General features: G+C 52.7%; 1 protein-coding gene across 5 annotated transcripts in view; it reads left to right on the forward strand.

The window, feature by feature from the left end:
* ZBTB16 (zinc finger and BTB domain containing 16) overlaps positions 1-18,085 on the forward strand; it is a 200,833-nt gene that overhangs the window by 94,448 nt on the left and 88,300 nt on the right. For all 5 annotated transcript variants that reach the window (XM_047754447.1, XM_047754448.1, XM_047754450.1 and 2 more), the window contains exon 3: positions 5,444-5,541. In XM_047754447.1, coding sequence (XP_047610403.1) covers positions 5,444-5,541 — 98 coding nt within the window. The remainder of the gene's footprint in view (positions 1-5,443; positions 5,542-18,085) is intronic.

Raw genomic sequence — 18,085 nt, forward strand, 5'->3', positions numbered from 1 at the left:
GAATTCCCTCTCTAGACCTGCCCTGCCTCTTGGTCTGTTCTCACTGCCCTTTGCCTCTGGCAGGGGAACTTGGGAAGAAATGGAATGTTGGCCGTCCTGGGCCTTGAACCCGTCTCTTTCAGGATTCTTCCCCTTAGTGTGGGGTGGAGGCGGGCTGAGCTTCTCCTGCAGAGCTGACCTACAGAGGGTGCCCCTTAGGGAACAGCCGTGGGGGTCACCCTGGAGGCTGAGGGTGGGGAGGGTGGGGTTGGCATCCGTCTGTCCCTGCTGTCACTTATTCTGCTGCTGTGTTCGGGTGGGCTGGGGAGACAGAGGCTCATCTTGAGGGTGAGAGGTTGGCCTGAAGCTCAGGCTTTATGCAGCTATGATGTAGCCATGGGCCTTCCTTGTGTAGACTTCAGGAACACGGGACCGGGTCCAGCTCTGGGTTGGAGGGTGCCTGTGACGCTCTTGGACTTGGAATAATGTTTTTTAAAATAAATAAATAAATAAATAAATAGAAATATAGTTGATTTACAGTGTTGTGTTAGTTTCAGGTGTACAGCTAAGTGATTCAGTTATTTGTGTATATATTCTTTTTCAGGTTTTTTCCTATACAGGTTATTATGAAATATTGAGTATACTTCCCTGTTCTATGCAATATACAGTTAGTCCTTATTGTTCATCTTCTTATATATAGTGTATACCCTCTATATATCTTATATATACTCTATATATTTTATAGAGAGAGTGTATAGGTCACCCCCAAATTCCTAATTTATCCTCCCCCACCACCACCTTTCCTCTTTGGTAACTGTAAGTTTGTTCTCTATGTCTGTGATGTGTGTTTCTGTTTTTTAAATAATTTCATTTGTATCTTTTTTTGGATTCCACTGATAAATGATATCCCATGTTATTTGTCTTTCTCTGTCTGACCTCCACCACTTAGTATGAGAGTCTCTAGGTCCATTCATGCCGTGGCAGTTAGCATTATCTCCTTTTTCTATGGCCGAGTAGTGTTCCATTGTGTGTATACACCAGGAATAGTGTTAAGATGAAAGGAAGGTGCGTAGACCCCACCTCAGATGGAGGAATTCCTTTAGCAGCACTGACCAATCACTTCTAAATCAGGCCCTAGGCAGAGAAGGAAAAATCAGCATGGCTTCTGCCATTATATAGTTTACAGTCTAAAGCAGACAGGTTCTTTATGAATTTTCAGACTCACGATAGCACAAAAGTGGTTTGAGTGAGCACGTGTCTTGCTAGCCTGGTTTCACGCGTGAGAGGTGTGTGGTTGAATCAGTAAGGAGTGTGTCCTTCTCTCCCCTTGTTAAAGGGTTCATATGGCTTACTTCTCATTTCTCATAATGATTCAGTTCCCTTGAGAAAGTAGCTAGAAACCTATGAGAGGTTAACGTTTTGTCTTTTTGGACAGATGTGAAAATCTATTGCCTTCAGGGGGAGTGTACCGGGTGGGCCGGGTGTGGTCTGTGGTCAGGCAGCCCCCGGGGGTGGGGGAGCACCTGAGCCTACTCCCTGAGAGTGGGGACGGGGCCCTGAAGCACCTGGAGGGTGGGTCCTCCACTGAATGTGGCGTGGAGATGCTTGGGCCATCTCGAACGGGGTTACTTTCGAAACAGTGTTCAGCAGGGCTGCTTCTCAGAGAAGAGAGTGTGAAAACGTATATGCAGAAAGGTGCAAAGATGTCCCTGCTGCCCTCCTTTCCAGTGTTGCAGGGGAGGCTGATGACCTCAGATGGCCACGAGCAGTCTGACCTTGTGAAAAGGCAGGGCCAGACAAGGAAAATATGAGTGCGTGTGGTTAAGGAAGAGGGAGGCGGAAACACTTTCCATTTTCATCAGAATGCTTTGCAAGTGGCATCGTGTGGTAGTGGAGGGGGTGGCGGTTGTGGTGTAGAATGACAGACCCTGAGTTCCTACAATGTGTATTCTTACTCCAGAAACCAGCTGGAATTCTATCTCCACGTTGGCCATTCGACGGACTGTGTCTTAGAAAGGCTGTTGGTGGTCCTCGAATGCACTCCGATGCTTCCCTGCCATCTCCCCCCCCTCTCCACGTCCGTCCCTTGCTGTCTGAGTGATGATAAGAAGGGGATGGGCAAACCAGAGCTGGGCTCGGTTGAACTCCCGGCCTGGGAAGTATCCCCTTTTCCTCTTCTGAATTTTGTGCACTGTACCCTCGTCCACCTGCCAGCAAGGCAGGACCTTCGTCCTCGTACCACATGGGGGGGTCACTTGAAGCCATGCTCACCTCTGGGAACTTGCATGGGACACTGAGTTAGTGGGTCAGGTACATAGAGGCCGTCACCTTACCCCGAAGATGGAGCAGGAGAGGACACTCATGTCTTGGCCAGAAAACGCGTGGCAGCAGAATGGTTCCGAAGAAAGGCTGGTCATGAGTTCTGGAAGGTTCTTTCACTGAAAGATAGACCACAAGTGGGTAAAGGAGGGAACTCAGGTCATCTGGATTAGAAGGTTTTAAAATGAGTAGATTTCTGAGAATGGGTGTCAGCTTTGTGTGTGGGCTGTCCTAGCCTGACTGCCTAGGTTTTCTGAGACATCACACAAGTGAAACGAGGCTCGGAGAGAAAAATAGTGTCCCTCAGAGGATTCCTTGGAGGCTGTGCAAAAAGATAGGGGGGAGGACTTTTGAGTCACATTGCCTAGGCTCCATGAGAAGCCAAAACCTCAGAGATCACCCATCACTTTACAGGTGAGAAAATGCTGGAGGTTGTGCTCACGTGATTTGTCCAAGGTCCCAAAGCAAGTTGATGGCAAAGTAGGACAAAAAGCAGGTCTTCTGGCTGCTCACCTGGCGTCCTTCCCTGTGCCCTGCCTCCCTCTGTGGTAGAGGGCAGGAGTGCATCACCTTACCTAGCACACCCGCCCAGTTGGTCAAGAAAGCCACTGATGCCAGTTGCCAGGCAAATCCATTCACACCAAAACAAAAGGCAGTGGGGTTATCCGGAAAGTGTTGATTGGGGTGAGAGACTTGATCTGAGGTCTACAGGAAGAAGAGATGGGAGTCCAGGGGTGGGGACGCTTCTCCTGGTGGTGGCTGCTGAAACCTAAGGTCTGGCCATTTCATTGTTCTTGCGGAAAACAAATCTGAATGGGTGTTTGTCCTTCTCTTCCTCCTGACAGCCACCTGCTGAGAGGTGGGCACCCCTGGAAACTAAGAAATCATTAGTGAAGAAAAGGATGGAGATGAATAAGACCAGGACCCATACGCTGCTGTCGCCCAACCTGACCATGATCATGTGCATGAGGGTCCCCTCTGGAACCACATAGGAATGGAGCTTTTGCTGTTCCATGGAACAGTTCTTAGGAAAGCAAACATCTGTCATGCCTGGGAAGGGACACTTAGCTGCCGTGCACGCCCGCGTGCGTGCGTGCACACACACACACACACACACACACACACACACACATGTGCCCGGGTACGTATTTTAACACATGCTTTGCCAAAAATGCTATTAGGGCATGTCCCAGTGCCCAGCATTGTGAAATATATTTAGAGTTAAGGCTGTTCAGTGAAAATGTTCTGTACTCTTCCTATTTCTCAATTGGGACGGGTCGGCCTCAGCTGGGAATCAGATAACATGGGGGCGGGTGCACTACAGTGTCATGGATGAGGGCCTGCGTGCACTTGCGATTGAGAAAGCATTTGTTGTCTTTGGCAAGGGGGACAGGGTGAGCAAGCAAACAAAACTGGGATTGAGAAAGAGTTCTGTGAAGGGGACTGGGTGTGACAGCCATCAGAAGCTGCACACACTGGACACCACATGCTGGCTTCAAGCCACTAGACGGGGATGGCTCAGTCTGGGGCCCACAGGGTTTTGACGCACCGCTGGGTTCTTGTGGGGTTTGGAAGGTGGCGGCCCTGGGTGGCTTGGTTTAGTCGGTGTGATTTGGGTACCAAGACCCAGATCTGGGCACCGCTGGCCCCTGTGTATAATCAGCCCCCTCCTCACCTGCATTTATCTCACATCAGTATCGGCAGCTCTCCAGCCTTTGACTGTTGGTCATGACACATCAGTGTCCCGATGGCAGAGGGCTGGTGGCTCTGAGGGTGCTTACCTGCTGGCCCCACTGCCCTCAGCGCCTGCCTCTGGCTGCCACTGCCTGCTTGCCCTGTCATCAGGGCTGAGGCCCCTGGGGAGGGAGCGGGCCAGGCGCAGAGACAGGGTGGGTGTGGATCCTGCATCAGGCAGAGGCACGTAAAGGCCTGAAAACAGGCGTGTGGGTGGCAGGAAAGTCAGAGTTCCGGGCCAGACGGCCCCCACTCCAGCCTGCAGCTCAGAGTCTTGGCTGTGCTTCTCACGGACCCTCCCCACTAGCCTCCTGCTTCTCTGCATCTGCCCAGCTCCATTGCCGGCTCCTGTCTGGGCAGTGGGGTGGGGTCTGGTGGGAAAGGCCCCCGGTTGGGGGTTGGGATGGGAACGCTGTTGCAGGCTGGGCCCCTAACCAGTGGTTACCACGGCCTCTGTTCCCCGGGGGTGATCACGTGTGCCACGTTTGCCCTTCCAGAATGGCAGGGGTGGTCCAAGGAGATAACGTGCGTGCAAGTTCTCTGGAAAGCCAAAAACCACTACCGCCCCCTTCCATTTATAGAATGGCATTATCCACTTTCGCCAGACCTTTCTTTCTGTCAAGGCTCAGGCCCTGGCAAGGAATAGAATGAAGACATTTCCAAAGCTGGGCCTTTGGGGAAGGTTTGGCGTGTTGGGGCGTGACCGTGGTTCTCAGAACATCTGGATGCTTGAGAGGAGCGTCTCATGTCCACGAAGGTGTCTAGCCGTCAATAAGCTTCTTCAGGGCCTACTGTGTGCCTGTTGCTACGTGGGAGCTGGGGATGCGAGGAAGAGAAAAGGCGAGGGAGAGAGAGAGGGGAGGGTGGGGGGTCCAGGTGCAGAGAGAGAGGTTCAGGTGCAGTCCTCCTGGGTCAGGGGTCCCTCGGGGAGCCAGGCACATCTACAGTACAGCGCAGTGAGGGCCGTGCTGGGAGCGGGGTGAGCGCAGGCCCAGCGGCCTCCATGCGTGGTCTGTGCTATTCGACTGAGGGTTATGTCTGTCTAACTGTCCCCGTGCTTCTTCCTTCCTCCCTCCAAAATTGAATCTGTGTTTTGTTTTGTTTTGTTTTGTTTCCCCTTGGTCCCTATGCCAGTGGGTGGAGCAGTAGGCAGGGCCCTATTCTTCCTGCCCTTGGACAAAACCAGAAATAGGTGCCTCCTTGGCAGCTGTCCCTGGGAAAGGGGGGCTTCAGACTGCCTGTGGATGCAGGGCTATGTCCCTGTCATTGTCCACCCGCAGCCCTGGCGCCCTCTCTTTCCCTTCCTCCTATTCGCCTGCTGGAAGGATGGCTGCAAAGCCCCCAGGTTGGGGTGGGCCTGCCTTCTATTCCAGCCAGAGCAGCAGCAACCTGTCTTTTCCTTTCCCTACAGGAAGCTGCACAGTGGGATGAAGACGTACGGGTGTGAGCTCTGCGGAAAGCGGTTCCTGGATAGTTTGCGACTGAGAATGCACTTACTGGCTCATTCAGGTAGGCAAGGAACCCTGACCGGCCCTTCCAAGCACAGGCAACTACCCCCTGCCCACCTTTGCGCCCACTCAGAGCATGGCTATTCCCACAGCCCACCGGGCCTTGGTCTACCTGGTCCTGTGGGTGCTCCCTGCAGGCTCCTGGAGCAGAGTCCATCCTGACCCATCCTCCTGCTCTGCTGGGCTTCCTGGGACATTGTCAGTACCCAGTGCCCCGTGTGATCCACCTTCCGAAGTAGACTGCAGTTTCATTAGCAGAACAGTTGTGGAATTAGGTTCTCGCTGTCTAATGAATCTGACTATTGGGTTCACATTATACAGGAGCCTTTAATTAAATAGATATAGAAAGGTTGGAATACAAAGCTAGTTACAGCATGCTCTCTTTTGCAAGTTAATTTTATCCAATTTTAGCAGGGTTGACTCTGCGGCTGCTGGTGATTTTGCTCCAATTCGGGCAAAGCTTCTCTGCCCCCGCGAGGCGTGGAGAGGGGAGAGGGCACTGACCTGCAGCATGGCAGGTGTTCTTGGTGGAGGGAGGGATTCAGCAGGTCCAGGGCTGCTGCTTTGAGGCCAAGGGGGTCACCTGGGTTCGGTGGGAGAGGCCTCCACACTTCCCTGCCAGGGCCAGGGCTCTTTTCCCTCTGATTCCCTTGCCTTTCGATCTTGGGGTCACATTTTGGGAGAGAAGAGAGAGAGCTGTCTTTTCACTTGGTCGTGCTCTTTCCCATCTAGCCCACTGCCAATGTCTGCTCTTCTTTCCCTCGTTGGCCCTCCAGGTGGTTGGCGGTTCGGAGTTGGTAAATGAGCCTAGGCTTTGGGGTTGGGCAGGTGAAGGTTCACATCTTATCTGTGACATGTGCTGGATGACCTCAGGCAGATTTGTCCCCTAACCCCCCGTTTCTGCATCTGTAAAGGGCGGGTGTTGCTAACTCATATCAAGTAGTTAAGAGAATGTATGATAAAGGCAGCTACAGCACGCTCTCTGCCACACAGTCAGTGTTTAATACATGACCGTACAGTTGGTGTTTAATAAATGTCCGTTGCTTCTGCTTCCACCTCCCTCCCTTTTCCCCAGTCCTAAGTTGTTGTTCTGGAGTGTTGCCATCACCGTACACCTGTTGAGGACAGTCTGGCCTCCAGCACAGAGATGCCACTGGGGAGCTTCGTATGCTTCTGCGAGCCCCTGTCTCGCTGCCCAGCCCCTGGGCTCTGCACTGCGTGGGGTGCCACCACTTTCCCAGGCCTTCGCAGCCCTGTGTAAAGTGCCCTGACTCCTCACGTCCCATTCTTCCCTCTTCCAGATCCAGGGATGGGGCCACACCAGGCAGCTGTCTCGTTGTATCCCCATGTCTTTATGTTCCATTCCTCCTTCCATGGGGCCTCCCCATACCCACCCCTGGCTCTATGGAATTATCCTGATCCCCGAACCTGCCCCACGTGGACACACAGTCCAGGTGTCCCTGTGTTTGGCATCTGCTTGGTACCCCTACGCTCATTTTATTTTTATAACTCACACCTCTGGTCTTCTTGCTCCCCTTCATCTTTGTAGGTTTCGGGGGTGGGGGGTGGAGGTGTCATGAGCTGTCTGCCAACCGGTTGGCGGCCCTCCCCAAACGCAGAGTGCGGCCTCGCATTTCATTTGCTCTCTGCTCCAGGCCCCTGTGTGGTCTCGAACCACGTGGTGTTGGACATTGCATGTGGGTAGAAGAGCTTGTGGTTAAGCTCCCTCGCCCTCACTGTAACTCAGCCCGGGAAGCTTGCTTTCTCCTTACAGTTTCCTTGCGTCTAGGGTGCTTGCCAGATGGGTGCGCTATCACTTTGCTCCGGGTGCCGACCAGCACAGCTGGCTTTCTGCTCTGTGTGGAATGACCCCTTTCCCTCCATGTGGAGTAACCTTCCCCAGTCTCCCCACATCCTCCAGGGTCCTTCCCACCAGAAGCAATCGTGCCTTCTTCGGGGTCCGTATCTCTTTAGCTGAAGCTGTCTTTGGGCACAATCTTACTTCTCTTGACTTAACCTCCCCCTACTTGGGAGTCAGGATTAGGAATTTGGGCGTCTCCGTCCTGACCAGGTGACCTTGGACAAGAAACAGAAGCCCTCTGAGCCTGAACGCAAGGCCCCCCATTAGACACTCAGCACTTAGCCGAACACACAATAGGCTCTCAGAAATGTAACTTCTCTTTTCCTCTGTTCCCCTAATAGACTGGATAAGCTACTTGGGGACCTCATCTGTTCCCGTGTGTGGAGCATGTACGTGGCACATTACCGGAGTCTTGTAGATATTGGTTGAATGGATGACTACAGCCTGGGAGGTCGGGCACCTCAAGGGGAATGCCACGCTCCATCCGGGTCTCTCCTGCAGTAGGAAGCATCTCAGGGCTTCACTGGAGGGCCGCTAGGAGCCCACTGGCCCGAATGTGCTGTGCTGCCCTAGCCAGGGCTCCGTCAGGAAGCGCACCCCAGCGGTGTCCGTAAGGCGGGCGGGGGCAGCACTGAGGGGAAGAGCTGCTTATACACATTCGGGTGGGCCCGAGCCCCGCCTTCAGAGAAGAGGAAGGCCTTTGTGTCAGCCCCCGAGATGCCACTTCAGGGTCCCGTGGTCTCATATGCATACCCTAGCAACTTTGGGCCTCTTTTCCTCTGCAGTCTGATTGTGCAAACGGTTCGTCCCTCTGACTTTCACTTGCCGCTGCCCTTGTTAAAGAGGATTCGGTGATGGGGAAGGTGTGATGGGTCTTCACAACAGGGCCTTCATTCCCCCTTGCAGATAACTCTTAACCTGCTTCAACGCTGTTTTTTCTGGACCCGCTTACCACTCCCCTCCCCAAGCCCTGTGCCAAGATGGCTTGAAAATAAAACAGCAGCACGGGCTTCGTGAGGCTAGAGCACACCCCGAATTGTTTTTTGCCCTTGCTGTTAAACACCGGAGGCCCAAGGTCTCCAGAGAAACCTGGCTGTGTCAGGGAGGTGGAGTTGGGGGGCTGGACCAGCAGTGCCAGCTTTTTTCCTGGATTCCAGTAGCAGAAGTTGGGTTTTACCCAGTCCAGTTCCTCCCTGAGTCTCACGATAACAGAACTATGTGAGGTTTGAGAGGAGACGTTTAATTAGATGACCAAGGTTTTCTTGGTGCTGAAGGCTCCGTGCAGGGAGCCGACAGCAAGGCTGGCCCCTAAGGGCCTGTGATGTGGACCCAGCTTAAGGGAGATCAGCAGGGCAGAGCATCACAGAACAACAGTGGTTCCAGAGCCTGGGACCATGTTTTGAAAGGGGGGCAGGCCGTGGAGAAGGGAGTCTGGGCTCCAGATCGGGGTCAGGATGCTCCTGGCTTCCCCTCCATGTGGTTGCTGCCCTGGAAAGGCTCGCTCCTGCTGGTTCTCCTTCTCAGCGGAGCTGCACAGCGCTCACTTCCTCGCGGGCTCTGCGTGCTCGGCGCCCCACCCCCTCTTGGCGAGCGTGGCCCGTGTTTGTTATTGTAGTTCTGGCTCTGGGCCAGGCCTGGCTGGGCGCCAGCCTTGTGGGTACAGTGTGTACAGTGAGTGCTGAGCCAAGTTTGTCATCATACACGATTAATTTTTTTTTTTTCTCATCTGGTAGGGGTGGGGTGAAGGAGGAGGCAAGACGGAGTTTCTCGGATGCTTGAGAACAGGCCTGGTTGAATTCTGCGGAGATAATATTTCCTTCCCAGCTTTCCTTTCTCTCGAATCATCTCCCTCCTCTCCTCTACGTTTCCCTATCCAGGGAAATCGGCCTGTGTGAGATCGACACTGTGAGGTCTTATTTTCAGTGACTGGCATACCAAATTTACACTCCTAAATCAGTTTTCATTGTGTTGAAATTGACAATTTGTTTAATTAGAAGTTTGCCCTGTAGGAGGCCCTTCTCAGAGACAGTTCTTTCTTTCTCTTTCTCTTTTTTTGCTTTTTTTAAGGCCCTGCGTGGTAGAAGTGAACGTTTGGTTTCAATGAAGTTTTGATTTCGATTTGAATGCCTTCACTAATCAAGTGTTTATGAGATATACCCGATGATCACAATACGTTGAAATTAACAAACAATCACCCCACTCACTAACTAATGAGATTGATCTGGCCGGACCCTGCATTCTCAGAGGTGGTTTGGGGATCAAGAGGTTTGGGGCCTTGGCAGAGGGGCTTGGGGTGGGAAGAGAGACCCATGGGGTTCTCCAGAAAGCTGCTCTTTCTGGGAGGGGTTGTGAATTTGGGGAGGGGGTGCAAGGAGCAGGGGAAGAGACCCAGCCCCTCGTCATCCCCAGATCACTCTGCAATCTCCTACCCATCGTTTGCTGCTGCCGTATCCCTTGTGGGAGCATCCGTGAGCTGCGATCTCGTGCCCACTCCTTGTTCTCACTTAGGAGAACGTCCTAACCCTGGGAGGTCCGTGCAGAAACCACACACCCGGGCGATGAGTTGAGTGGGTTCTGCGATTTGCCCGGGTCAGGTTTCCCATTAGGTAGTGTTTCCCACAGCTTGGCCTAACGTCCTGGTGGATGCTAAGTGAGCACACCCTGTTTTTGCCTTGGCCGCATGCTATTTAGAGGCTTGCAGAGTTCTGTGGCCAGCTTCTATTCTGGGAGCATCATCCATCAGGCTCCGTGTGCTTCTCACTGGAGAACAGGCATCACCCCTGCCCTCCAGGCGCTTACGTCTCATTGGAGAGATGTTTGACCGTGAAGTTGGGATAAAAGAAGGTGGTGTGTGCCGAGTGCCCAGAGTTTTAGAAGGGATTCGGAGGAGGAAGGGGGCTCCTTGGAGAGGATGGTAGAGTGGAATTCTGAGAGGACCCCCACCCCCTCTCGCCCCCTGGGTCTCGGGGCCCCGTGCAGTGAAGCTGGGGAGTGTAGGCTGGGTGTGGGGGAGGAGACAGGGTTTACTGGGAGGGATGGGGCAAGATTGCAAGGGCTTTGAATTGCAAAATGATTTGCATTTGACCTATAGCGATTAAAAGCCACAGAGTGATTGGCTAGGGAAGGGGCACCAGTTCCCTCTGGAACAGAAGGGATGCTTGGGCTGGGATGGAGCAGAGAGTTTATAAGGCCCTTGGAGAAATGGCGTGAGTGTCCAGGGGCAGGGCTAGAGGGTGGCGTGCCCTGTGCATATTGCACTGGTTGGGGGCACGCAGCCTTTCTTTGGGGGTCTCCTCCTACACACTCACTCCTCTTCATCCTTCTCAGGGCACTCTAAGCCATGGCCATTGAGAAACCTCCCCAGTACGAGACTCTTCCCCATAGTCAGAGCCACCACGAAAGGACATGGTCTTCAGGTGACAGATTTTCTGATTCCAGCAGCAGCATGGTGTGGTCAGGGCATAGCATCGGGGGTGGGGTCACCGTCTGGCAGGGAAAAGGGCAGGAGGGGTTGGGGCCAGAAACCAGATTGGTTCTCTTATGCTTTCCTCTGTCCTGATCAGACGGAAGGGGAAAAAAAGAGAGAGAGAGATGTCAAAGCTCTGTGGATTGCATTTGTTCCCTTTGTTTTTTTTCTTTGGGGAACCCTAAGCTTTGGGGTTCAGGGTTCTTCTTCTCAAAGGCAGAGAGTGTGAGAGGAGCAAGGTAGCTGGATGGTGCCCTGTGAGTGCGAGGCGAGGGTGTGAGCTGGTCTCCACGCCCCACAGAGGCATCTTAGGATGCAAAGACGGTTTCTCGGGACCTGCAGCTTCCTCCTCTCGTTCCCTGCTCTCTTATCTGCTGAGAGCAGAAGACGGGTTATCCGGGCAGCTCTGAACCCAGGGTCTACTCCATTTACTCCGTCTCAGCTCACTCCCTCCTTCTGGTTGGCTTTCTGCCCTCAGGGTAAAACTAAGAGATACCCAAGAAGGAAACTTCCCAGGTCTCCTCCGTCTCCCTCAGCATCCCTGCCGAGGTGGGTGCCATCGAAGGTTTGGGTTAAGATGGGATGTGGGTGGTTCGGAGACCGCCTTCCCTTTGGCCCTCATGGCTGCTGGGGGCACAGGCAGAGGGAAGAGAAGCCACTTTCCCCTGCTCTCTCTCTCCACCACCCTCCTCTCTCCCTCCCTGCTCTGAATCTGGCCGGCTTCCCGAACTTTTTCCCAGAGTGGTGTCGTCACTGGCCTGCCGGCAGGTCTGGATGTTCTGCCAGCATTCCAGAGAGTTTATGATCACTTGCAGATGTGCCTCCAAGAACACACTGTACCCAAAGCAGAAATTAATGCAGGCTTGACTGCTGTCCAAGCCCATACCCGGGAGAGACGAAAAGGAAAACAAAAACTGTTTAATGCTGTTTATAAATTATACACTGGCTGATGAAAAATACATTTCTTCCCCCCACCCTCCTCCCCCTTTCTCACTGCCCCCGCCCCCCGCCCCCTGCTTGCTTTCTGCCTCCAGAGCCTAAACGGAGACCAGAAGAATATGGTTTTGCCTTTTAGCTCCTGTTTTGGCTGGAATCCGAAACCCCGCTGCTGATTCACAGCCAGGGTATTTTTCCCCTTTACCTGATGAAATATACTGATTTTTCCAGCCCAGATGGGGTATTCTTGGTTTTGTTTTCTGGGTTTTTTTTTTAACTTTTTTTTTTTTGGCCAGGGGTGTTGTTTACAGCAAGTGACAGGTCCTGTGATGGTGTTGGGTGCCATGCTGGCTCCAGGGCCATTAAAGTTCCCCCATCTCTGCACCTCATTACGGCTGGATGTGTGTGTGCCTGGGTCCCCCAGCCCTGAAGATGTCACATCAGACCCGCCGAAGAGAGAAAGTTCAGAGAGTTCATTGCAGGTCATTGTATTAAACAGTGTTTTCACTGCTTCTCTCCCACCCCTTCACCTCCATACAGCCCCCTGTGTGAAAAGGGGGTTCACGGAGTCCTCCCCCGAACACACACATGTCTCTCCCTCCATATGGTGCCTTAGCAGGGGTTTGGGAAGCTCGTGTATCTGCCCCTCTGGAGCCCAGCCTCTCCCCCTACCCTCCCGTCCCCCATCCCAATTTATTCTATAAATTCGTTTCCACATTATGTCTATCCATTTACATGGCTTTTGTGTTTTTTAATACTGCTAATGTTTATCATTTGCCCAACAGGCTCGACAGATTTTGCTTCCTGTAGAGCATCGAGGCTTTAGAGCCCCCTCGTTGCTAAGTAGCAGTCTCCCTGTACTGTAATGGGCTGATTTTGTATTCCGTTCAGCGCTGTATCTTATTTTTGTATGCAAGACAAAGTGTTTTGATGGAGGACGATTGCGGCAGTGTCTGGAGGCTGTTTGGAGTTTTATGGGCTGTACAGTACACTGTGTGCTCTCTGAACAGAACACAGGCTGTTGAATTTTGGATTGGATTTGTCATTTTTCCCCCCTCAGAGAGGATCCTGTCAGATAGAACATTACTTGAAGGGTGGAGGGACGAAAGTGGAAATTATGTAATAAGCGTCTTTCTCTGTTTTGCCCTCTGTCTGTCTGTCTCTCTCTGTCGCTTTGATTTTTCCACCCCCCAGATAGGGTGGTTTCTCCCCCCACCCCCCCTTTCGTACCGTATGATTCTGTCGGGTCGAGGGTGACGTTCCTATCAAGAAATGAATGTCCCTCGAGACACGGATGCTGGGACATCCTGTCTGTCCTGTTCTCTCCTCCCCTCTGCCTGCCTCCCTCCATCCTCCTGCATTCCGGGCTCCTCTGCCGGCCCTCGTTTGTGTTGAGGGTGGATGGCCATGGGGTTGTCGGGTAGGAGGTTCGTGCGGGATCCACCCAAAGGCGATGCCATTCTCTGATTTCCGAGGTCTTTCCGCCTCTCGGGTGTGCCCCCTGCCTGAGTGGTCCTCCACTGCCCCCTTCTCGCCCTGCCCTCGTGCCCTCGCTCTCTAACCGGGCTGTGCCTGGGGCCCGATGTCCGAGGCTGTGCCCGAGAGACCAGCTGCCACCCTTCCACGTGGTGGCGGCTCTCCCTGCTGGCTGTCCTTCTCGGCGCTGTCTTCTCCGCTCTCTCTAGTGGCAGGTGTTTACCTTTCATCTCTGCTGTCTTCCCCTCCCTTTTCCCCAGTCTCCCTTCATCTCATGCCATCTTTTCATCCCTGTTCTTGCATCTGTGGTGGCCACAGCCTTTTCTCCATGCTCGTGTGCACCTGCTGTCTTCCTTCCTGTGTCTTCATCAGACTTGGTCTCCCCTCCATCTTGGTTGGCCTTCTCTCTCTCTCTCTCTCTCTCTCTCTCTCTCTCTCTCACACACACACACACACACACACACACACACATGCCTCAAAGTGTCTTAGCTTGGAAGTTGGGTGGTGACTGGGGTGGGGGACGAAATGTCTCTCTGGCCCAGAAGCCTGGGGAGGACTCAGGAATGCTCTTGGCATCTTGACCCTTGTGTGCTCCTGCCCCTTTGCCTCTTGGAGACCAGAGGGGGCCTTCTCTGGCCTGGTTCCTCCTTTCTCTGGATCCCTGGATGTTTGAGCTGAGCACAGGCGAGTGGATGAACGGGGTTAGGGTTTGCAAGATCCTTATTGGACTTTGAGGCTAAAGAGCACGTCTTGCTGGCACTGTGCTTTCAGAGGCCTGTGACCGTGCACCTGCATATGGAGCCGTCAGGCACCTGGGGGTGTGTCACCCTCACGGACCTGTGGCCTGTTCTGGTGCCCGGCTCCTAGAAAGCTTTTGAAAAGGGCTTGTAGATACTAAAGTGTTTGTACTTCTGGGGAGGGTCTGGGTTTGGTGGAGCTTTCATGAATTGGGGTGCCCTCTTTCAGAAAAAGATTATGGATATCAAATGCTAGAGCCCTTCCCAGGGAATGGGCCCGTGCAATGTGGGGGAGGGGGGCCGGGCACTGAAGCACCTGCTTTATTAGCTTCATGAATGGGGCCTAAATAAACAGAGTGAAGAGCAGCCGGTTGAGGCCCCCACAGTTGGAGCAACCGGGTGGGGAGATTCAAAGCTAAGGCTGGGATGGTGACATCTGCTGTGCTCTGGGGACCCTCAGAACGAGGGGCAGCCATGCAGACCTCAGGTTTGCATTCTCCAAAGGGCAGGACCAATCCTCCCATCTTTGGTAAACTGCCACTGGACGTCGATGCCCCTGGATTTTTTTCTCTCTTCTTAGTGCGTCTGGTTGGGAGCCACAGACCAACCCTGAGTCCCACCTCACCCAGAGCTGCCAGGTAGATCAGTACACATGGTGGCGTCCGGCCTCCATGCTGCCCTGCACGGACTCTCTGCAAAACAACACGGTGGCCATGCCTTTCCCAGGTGCCCCGTCTGCCTGGGCTGTAGAGCTGTGTCGGATGGAGGCAGAGCGCTGGTCTTCTCATGGTCTATGAGTGTGTGTGTGTGTGTGTGTGTGTGAAAGAGAATGTGAGACTGTGCATGTGTGTGACTCTGTGCATGTGTGTGTGTGTGTGAGACGTATGCGTGTATAACTCTGTGTATGTAGAATAGGAGGGTGAGGGGTCCTGGAGGTGATGGGACGTGTACCTAGAGGTTCAGGGGTCTGTTCTGCTGACCTTCCAGACTCATCCATTAATTAGGGTCAGGGGAGCAAATGGAATTGGGCGTTTTTTTGGGAAGGAGGCTACTTACTTCTTGGAAGATGTGGGAAAGCTACGGTTCTGTTCCCACTAAGGAGGGGCAGCTGTGTGTGTGCGTGTGTGTGTTTGTGTGTGCACACATGAGAGAAAGAGAGAAAGAGAAGAAGCGTTTACATGAAATACTCAAAATTGTTCCTTTTGCTGTAATGGCTCCACACAGACCATTACCTTGCAGATTTAAAAACTAAATGAGCTCATCATATCTAGTGACTTCCCTCGACATTCATGCTTGATTGCGAAGCCTGCCTTACCTTTGCATTTCAACTTCATTGTTTGTTATGAATTCTCGGATAGCCGTTTTTCCCCTTCTTGGATTCAACCGTGAACACACTGATTTTGTGCGAGGGGTGGACCTCAACAGGACCCCACTCAACAGGGCCCCACTCGAGAACCTTTTCATGTTAAAGACGGCCCTGTGACCTCTAGGGCCGAGCCTGGCATTTTGAGGGATCCAGGGTGCTGAGGTGGAGGCAAGGGTTGGCTTTGGAGGGGGCAGAAGTTTTGCATTTTGTAATTCAGTAATTCGCGTTTCGTGTGAATGGTTCTGCGTTCCGTGCAAGACTCTGCATTTTCATAACTGTCTCTTCCACTTTGGGCAGAGGAGGGGAGGGAAGAAATAACAGCAGCAGTATTCTGTGGGCAAAGGAAGAAAACAAGAGAATGGGGCAGAGAACAGGCTAAATTTAAAATTGTAATTGGCTGACTTCCACTGGCTTGCGGGTGTTTTAATGACTCATAATAACTTCATTTAAAACCAGCTGAGCAGAAAATAGATTGGAGAGGAGCCTCGGGCCATTATGGATTTGTTTTTTTTGACAAGCTCGGTGTACAGCAGCCAGGAAGGCTCTCACAGAGGGCTTGGCTGTGTTCTCTCTCTCTCTCTCTCTCTGAGGGTTGGTGGTCTGCCCGGGAGAGATTGTATAGAAACCTAGGGCTGCTTTTTTTTTTTCACACCCCCCCCCCCTTTAAAACTGATTAAAAATAGACGCCTTGAGGTATTATTTTAGCATCAGTATGTTTTTTTTTTTTAACTTTTGATGTGGTAAACGGAACATAAATAAAATTGTTTTTGAAATTACCGAATTAATTAGGTAGTAAAGCCACGACAATGCATAAATTTCCTTTGCTAGTTGCCCTGATCCATATTTGGGGGGCGTTCCCCCCTTTTCCCATCCCCTCCTCCTCTCCCCCACCAGCCCCACCTTCCTCCCCACACGGATCCTCCCTTTGAATGGCAGCGTTCTTTTATCATCCGGGCAACATCCAAATGATTTTTTTTTTTTTTTAAAGATCTGTAGGGTTTTGACAGGATTGGTTCTATCCCGCTACTCAGTCAGCTCGAGGAAGCACGAGTTTTGGGAATTGCCAGAAAAGGCTCTAACCTGCCTCTGGCTGTTTTAAATAGATCCCGCCTGCTTCCCATGCTAGGAAGCGTGCCAGGCAGGCGAGTGAGCCTTTTTCTCTTCTCTTTTGAAAGTCAGCCGGCTCAGCCATGGGATGCATCTGTCTGGGCAGGACAAGAGGCCGCCCCCCCATCTGATTGCTTGTAGCCATTTATCTATCCCCTCTTATGGCACCTGTCACCTTCTTTGTGTCATAGCTATTTATTTGCTTGTCCTTTTTCGCCTCCTAGACTCTCAGCTTTTTCAGAACGTGTGATTTATTTCCATGTCTCCCATACTTCCTAGCGGAGTGACCTGCAAGGTGGTTATAACTCAGTTGTTTTTGGAATAAACTAATGGGTGAGTGGACCAGTATGTCTCGAGGCACCTGATGGGGAATTGCCCCTGAAGCGCCACCCTGCATCCTTGCAGCCCCAAGGGCCAGCTGTCTAGACTAAAGGACAGGAGTGGAGGCAGGACCTTATCGGTGTGTGCTCCGTGGCATCTCTAAGACCTGACACACAGCAGGCTCTCAGTAAATACTGTTGAATAAATGAATGGCTCCGGACGCACGGTCTGGCTGAGGGAAGAAGACAAAAATCACTACGTAATTGGATGCCTACTGTGGTCCAGGCCCGGTGCTTGGCCTGCTGCAGGTCTAAACTCACTTTTCTCATGTTGACCTTGGTGGTAGTTATGCTGATTCTGTTTTACAAGTAAGGCTTCCAGCGTTGCAGTAGCCTGTGTAAGGTCACACAGCCAGGAGCGGCGAAGCTGGATTCCTAGCCAGGGCTCTCTGCTCTCTGAGCTCTTACTTTTCTAGTATATGGCATGGCTGTGCTGGCCCAGAGGCTTGCTTTCCTGTGTGTAAAGACAACCAGTGTCTCAGTGCCTGGGGGCTGAGACAGGGAGAATCAGTGAGGCTCTGTCCCTGGGGGTCCTGGGGGTGGGATGGGCGCATGGGCTACTGCTCAGGGCCTTGTACCTGGGCTGCCAAGAGCAGGTGTATGACTTAGCCTCTTCCTGCTCTTCCCTAGTCATGTGTGTTCAGTTGTAGCTGCCATGGCGACCATTACTCCTCCCTCTTGCCTTAAGGGCAGGGGGGAATGGTAGTTCTGGGAGTGTCGCTAGAGGGTCTGTAGTGAGTAATTGGCCCTCCCACCCAGGTGAGAGCCTGGCTATTTTTTTATGTGTCCATAACTGTCCCACACAGAGAGGAGGGGCCGCACCAGAGAGCTGCCTGTGGTTTCCCACATGGGGACCCAGCTGGGTGCTCTGTTCCTTAGGAGGAGGCCCTCTGCTCTGTGATGCTGAATCAGAGTGAAGGGGCCAGCTGGCCAGTGCTGCATCCCAGAAAGGTGGGCGCTCTGGCAGTTAGGGGTGTCACCAGCCCTTCAGACTTCAGTGTCCTGGGGTGGGATGCGGCAGGAAGATTCCAGCCTCCCTGACCTTTGGAACCTGTCCGGGCAAGCTGGACCACTTGGCATGAGGCTCGTTCTGTCTGTTCTCCAACAACCTCATCTTCCCCAGGCACGCACTGGGGAGGCTGGAGCCTTCTCTGGGGATCAAAACATCAACCAAATGGGAACCAGATGGAGAAGGTAAGGGCAGCAGAAAAACCTC

Source organism: Phacochoerus africanus, chromosome 11 (assembly GCF_016906955.1).
Source record: "Phacochoerus africanus isolate WHEZ1 chromosome 11, ROS_Pafr_v1, whole genome shotgun sequence".
NCBI lineage: Eukaryota > Metazoa > Chordata > Mammalia > Artiodactyla > Suidae > Phacochoerus > Phacochoerus africanus.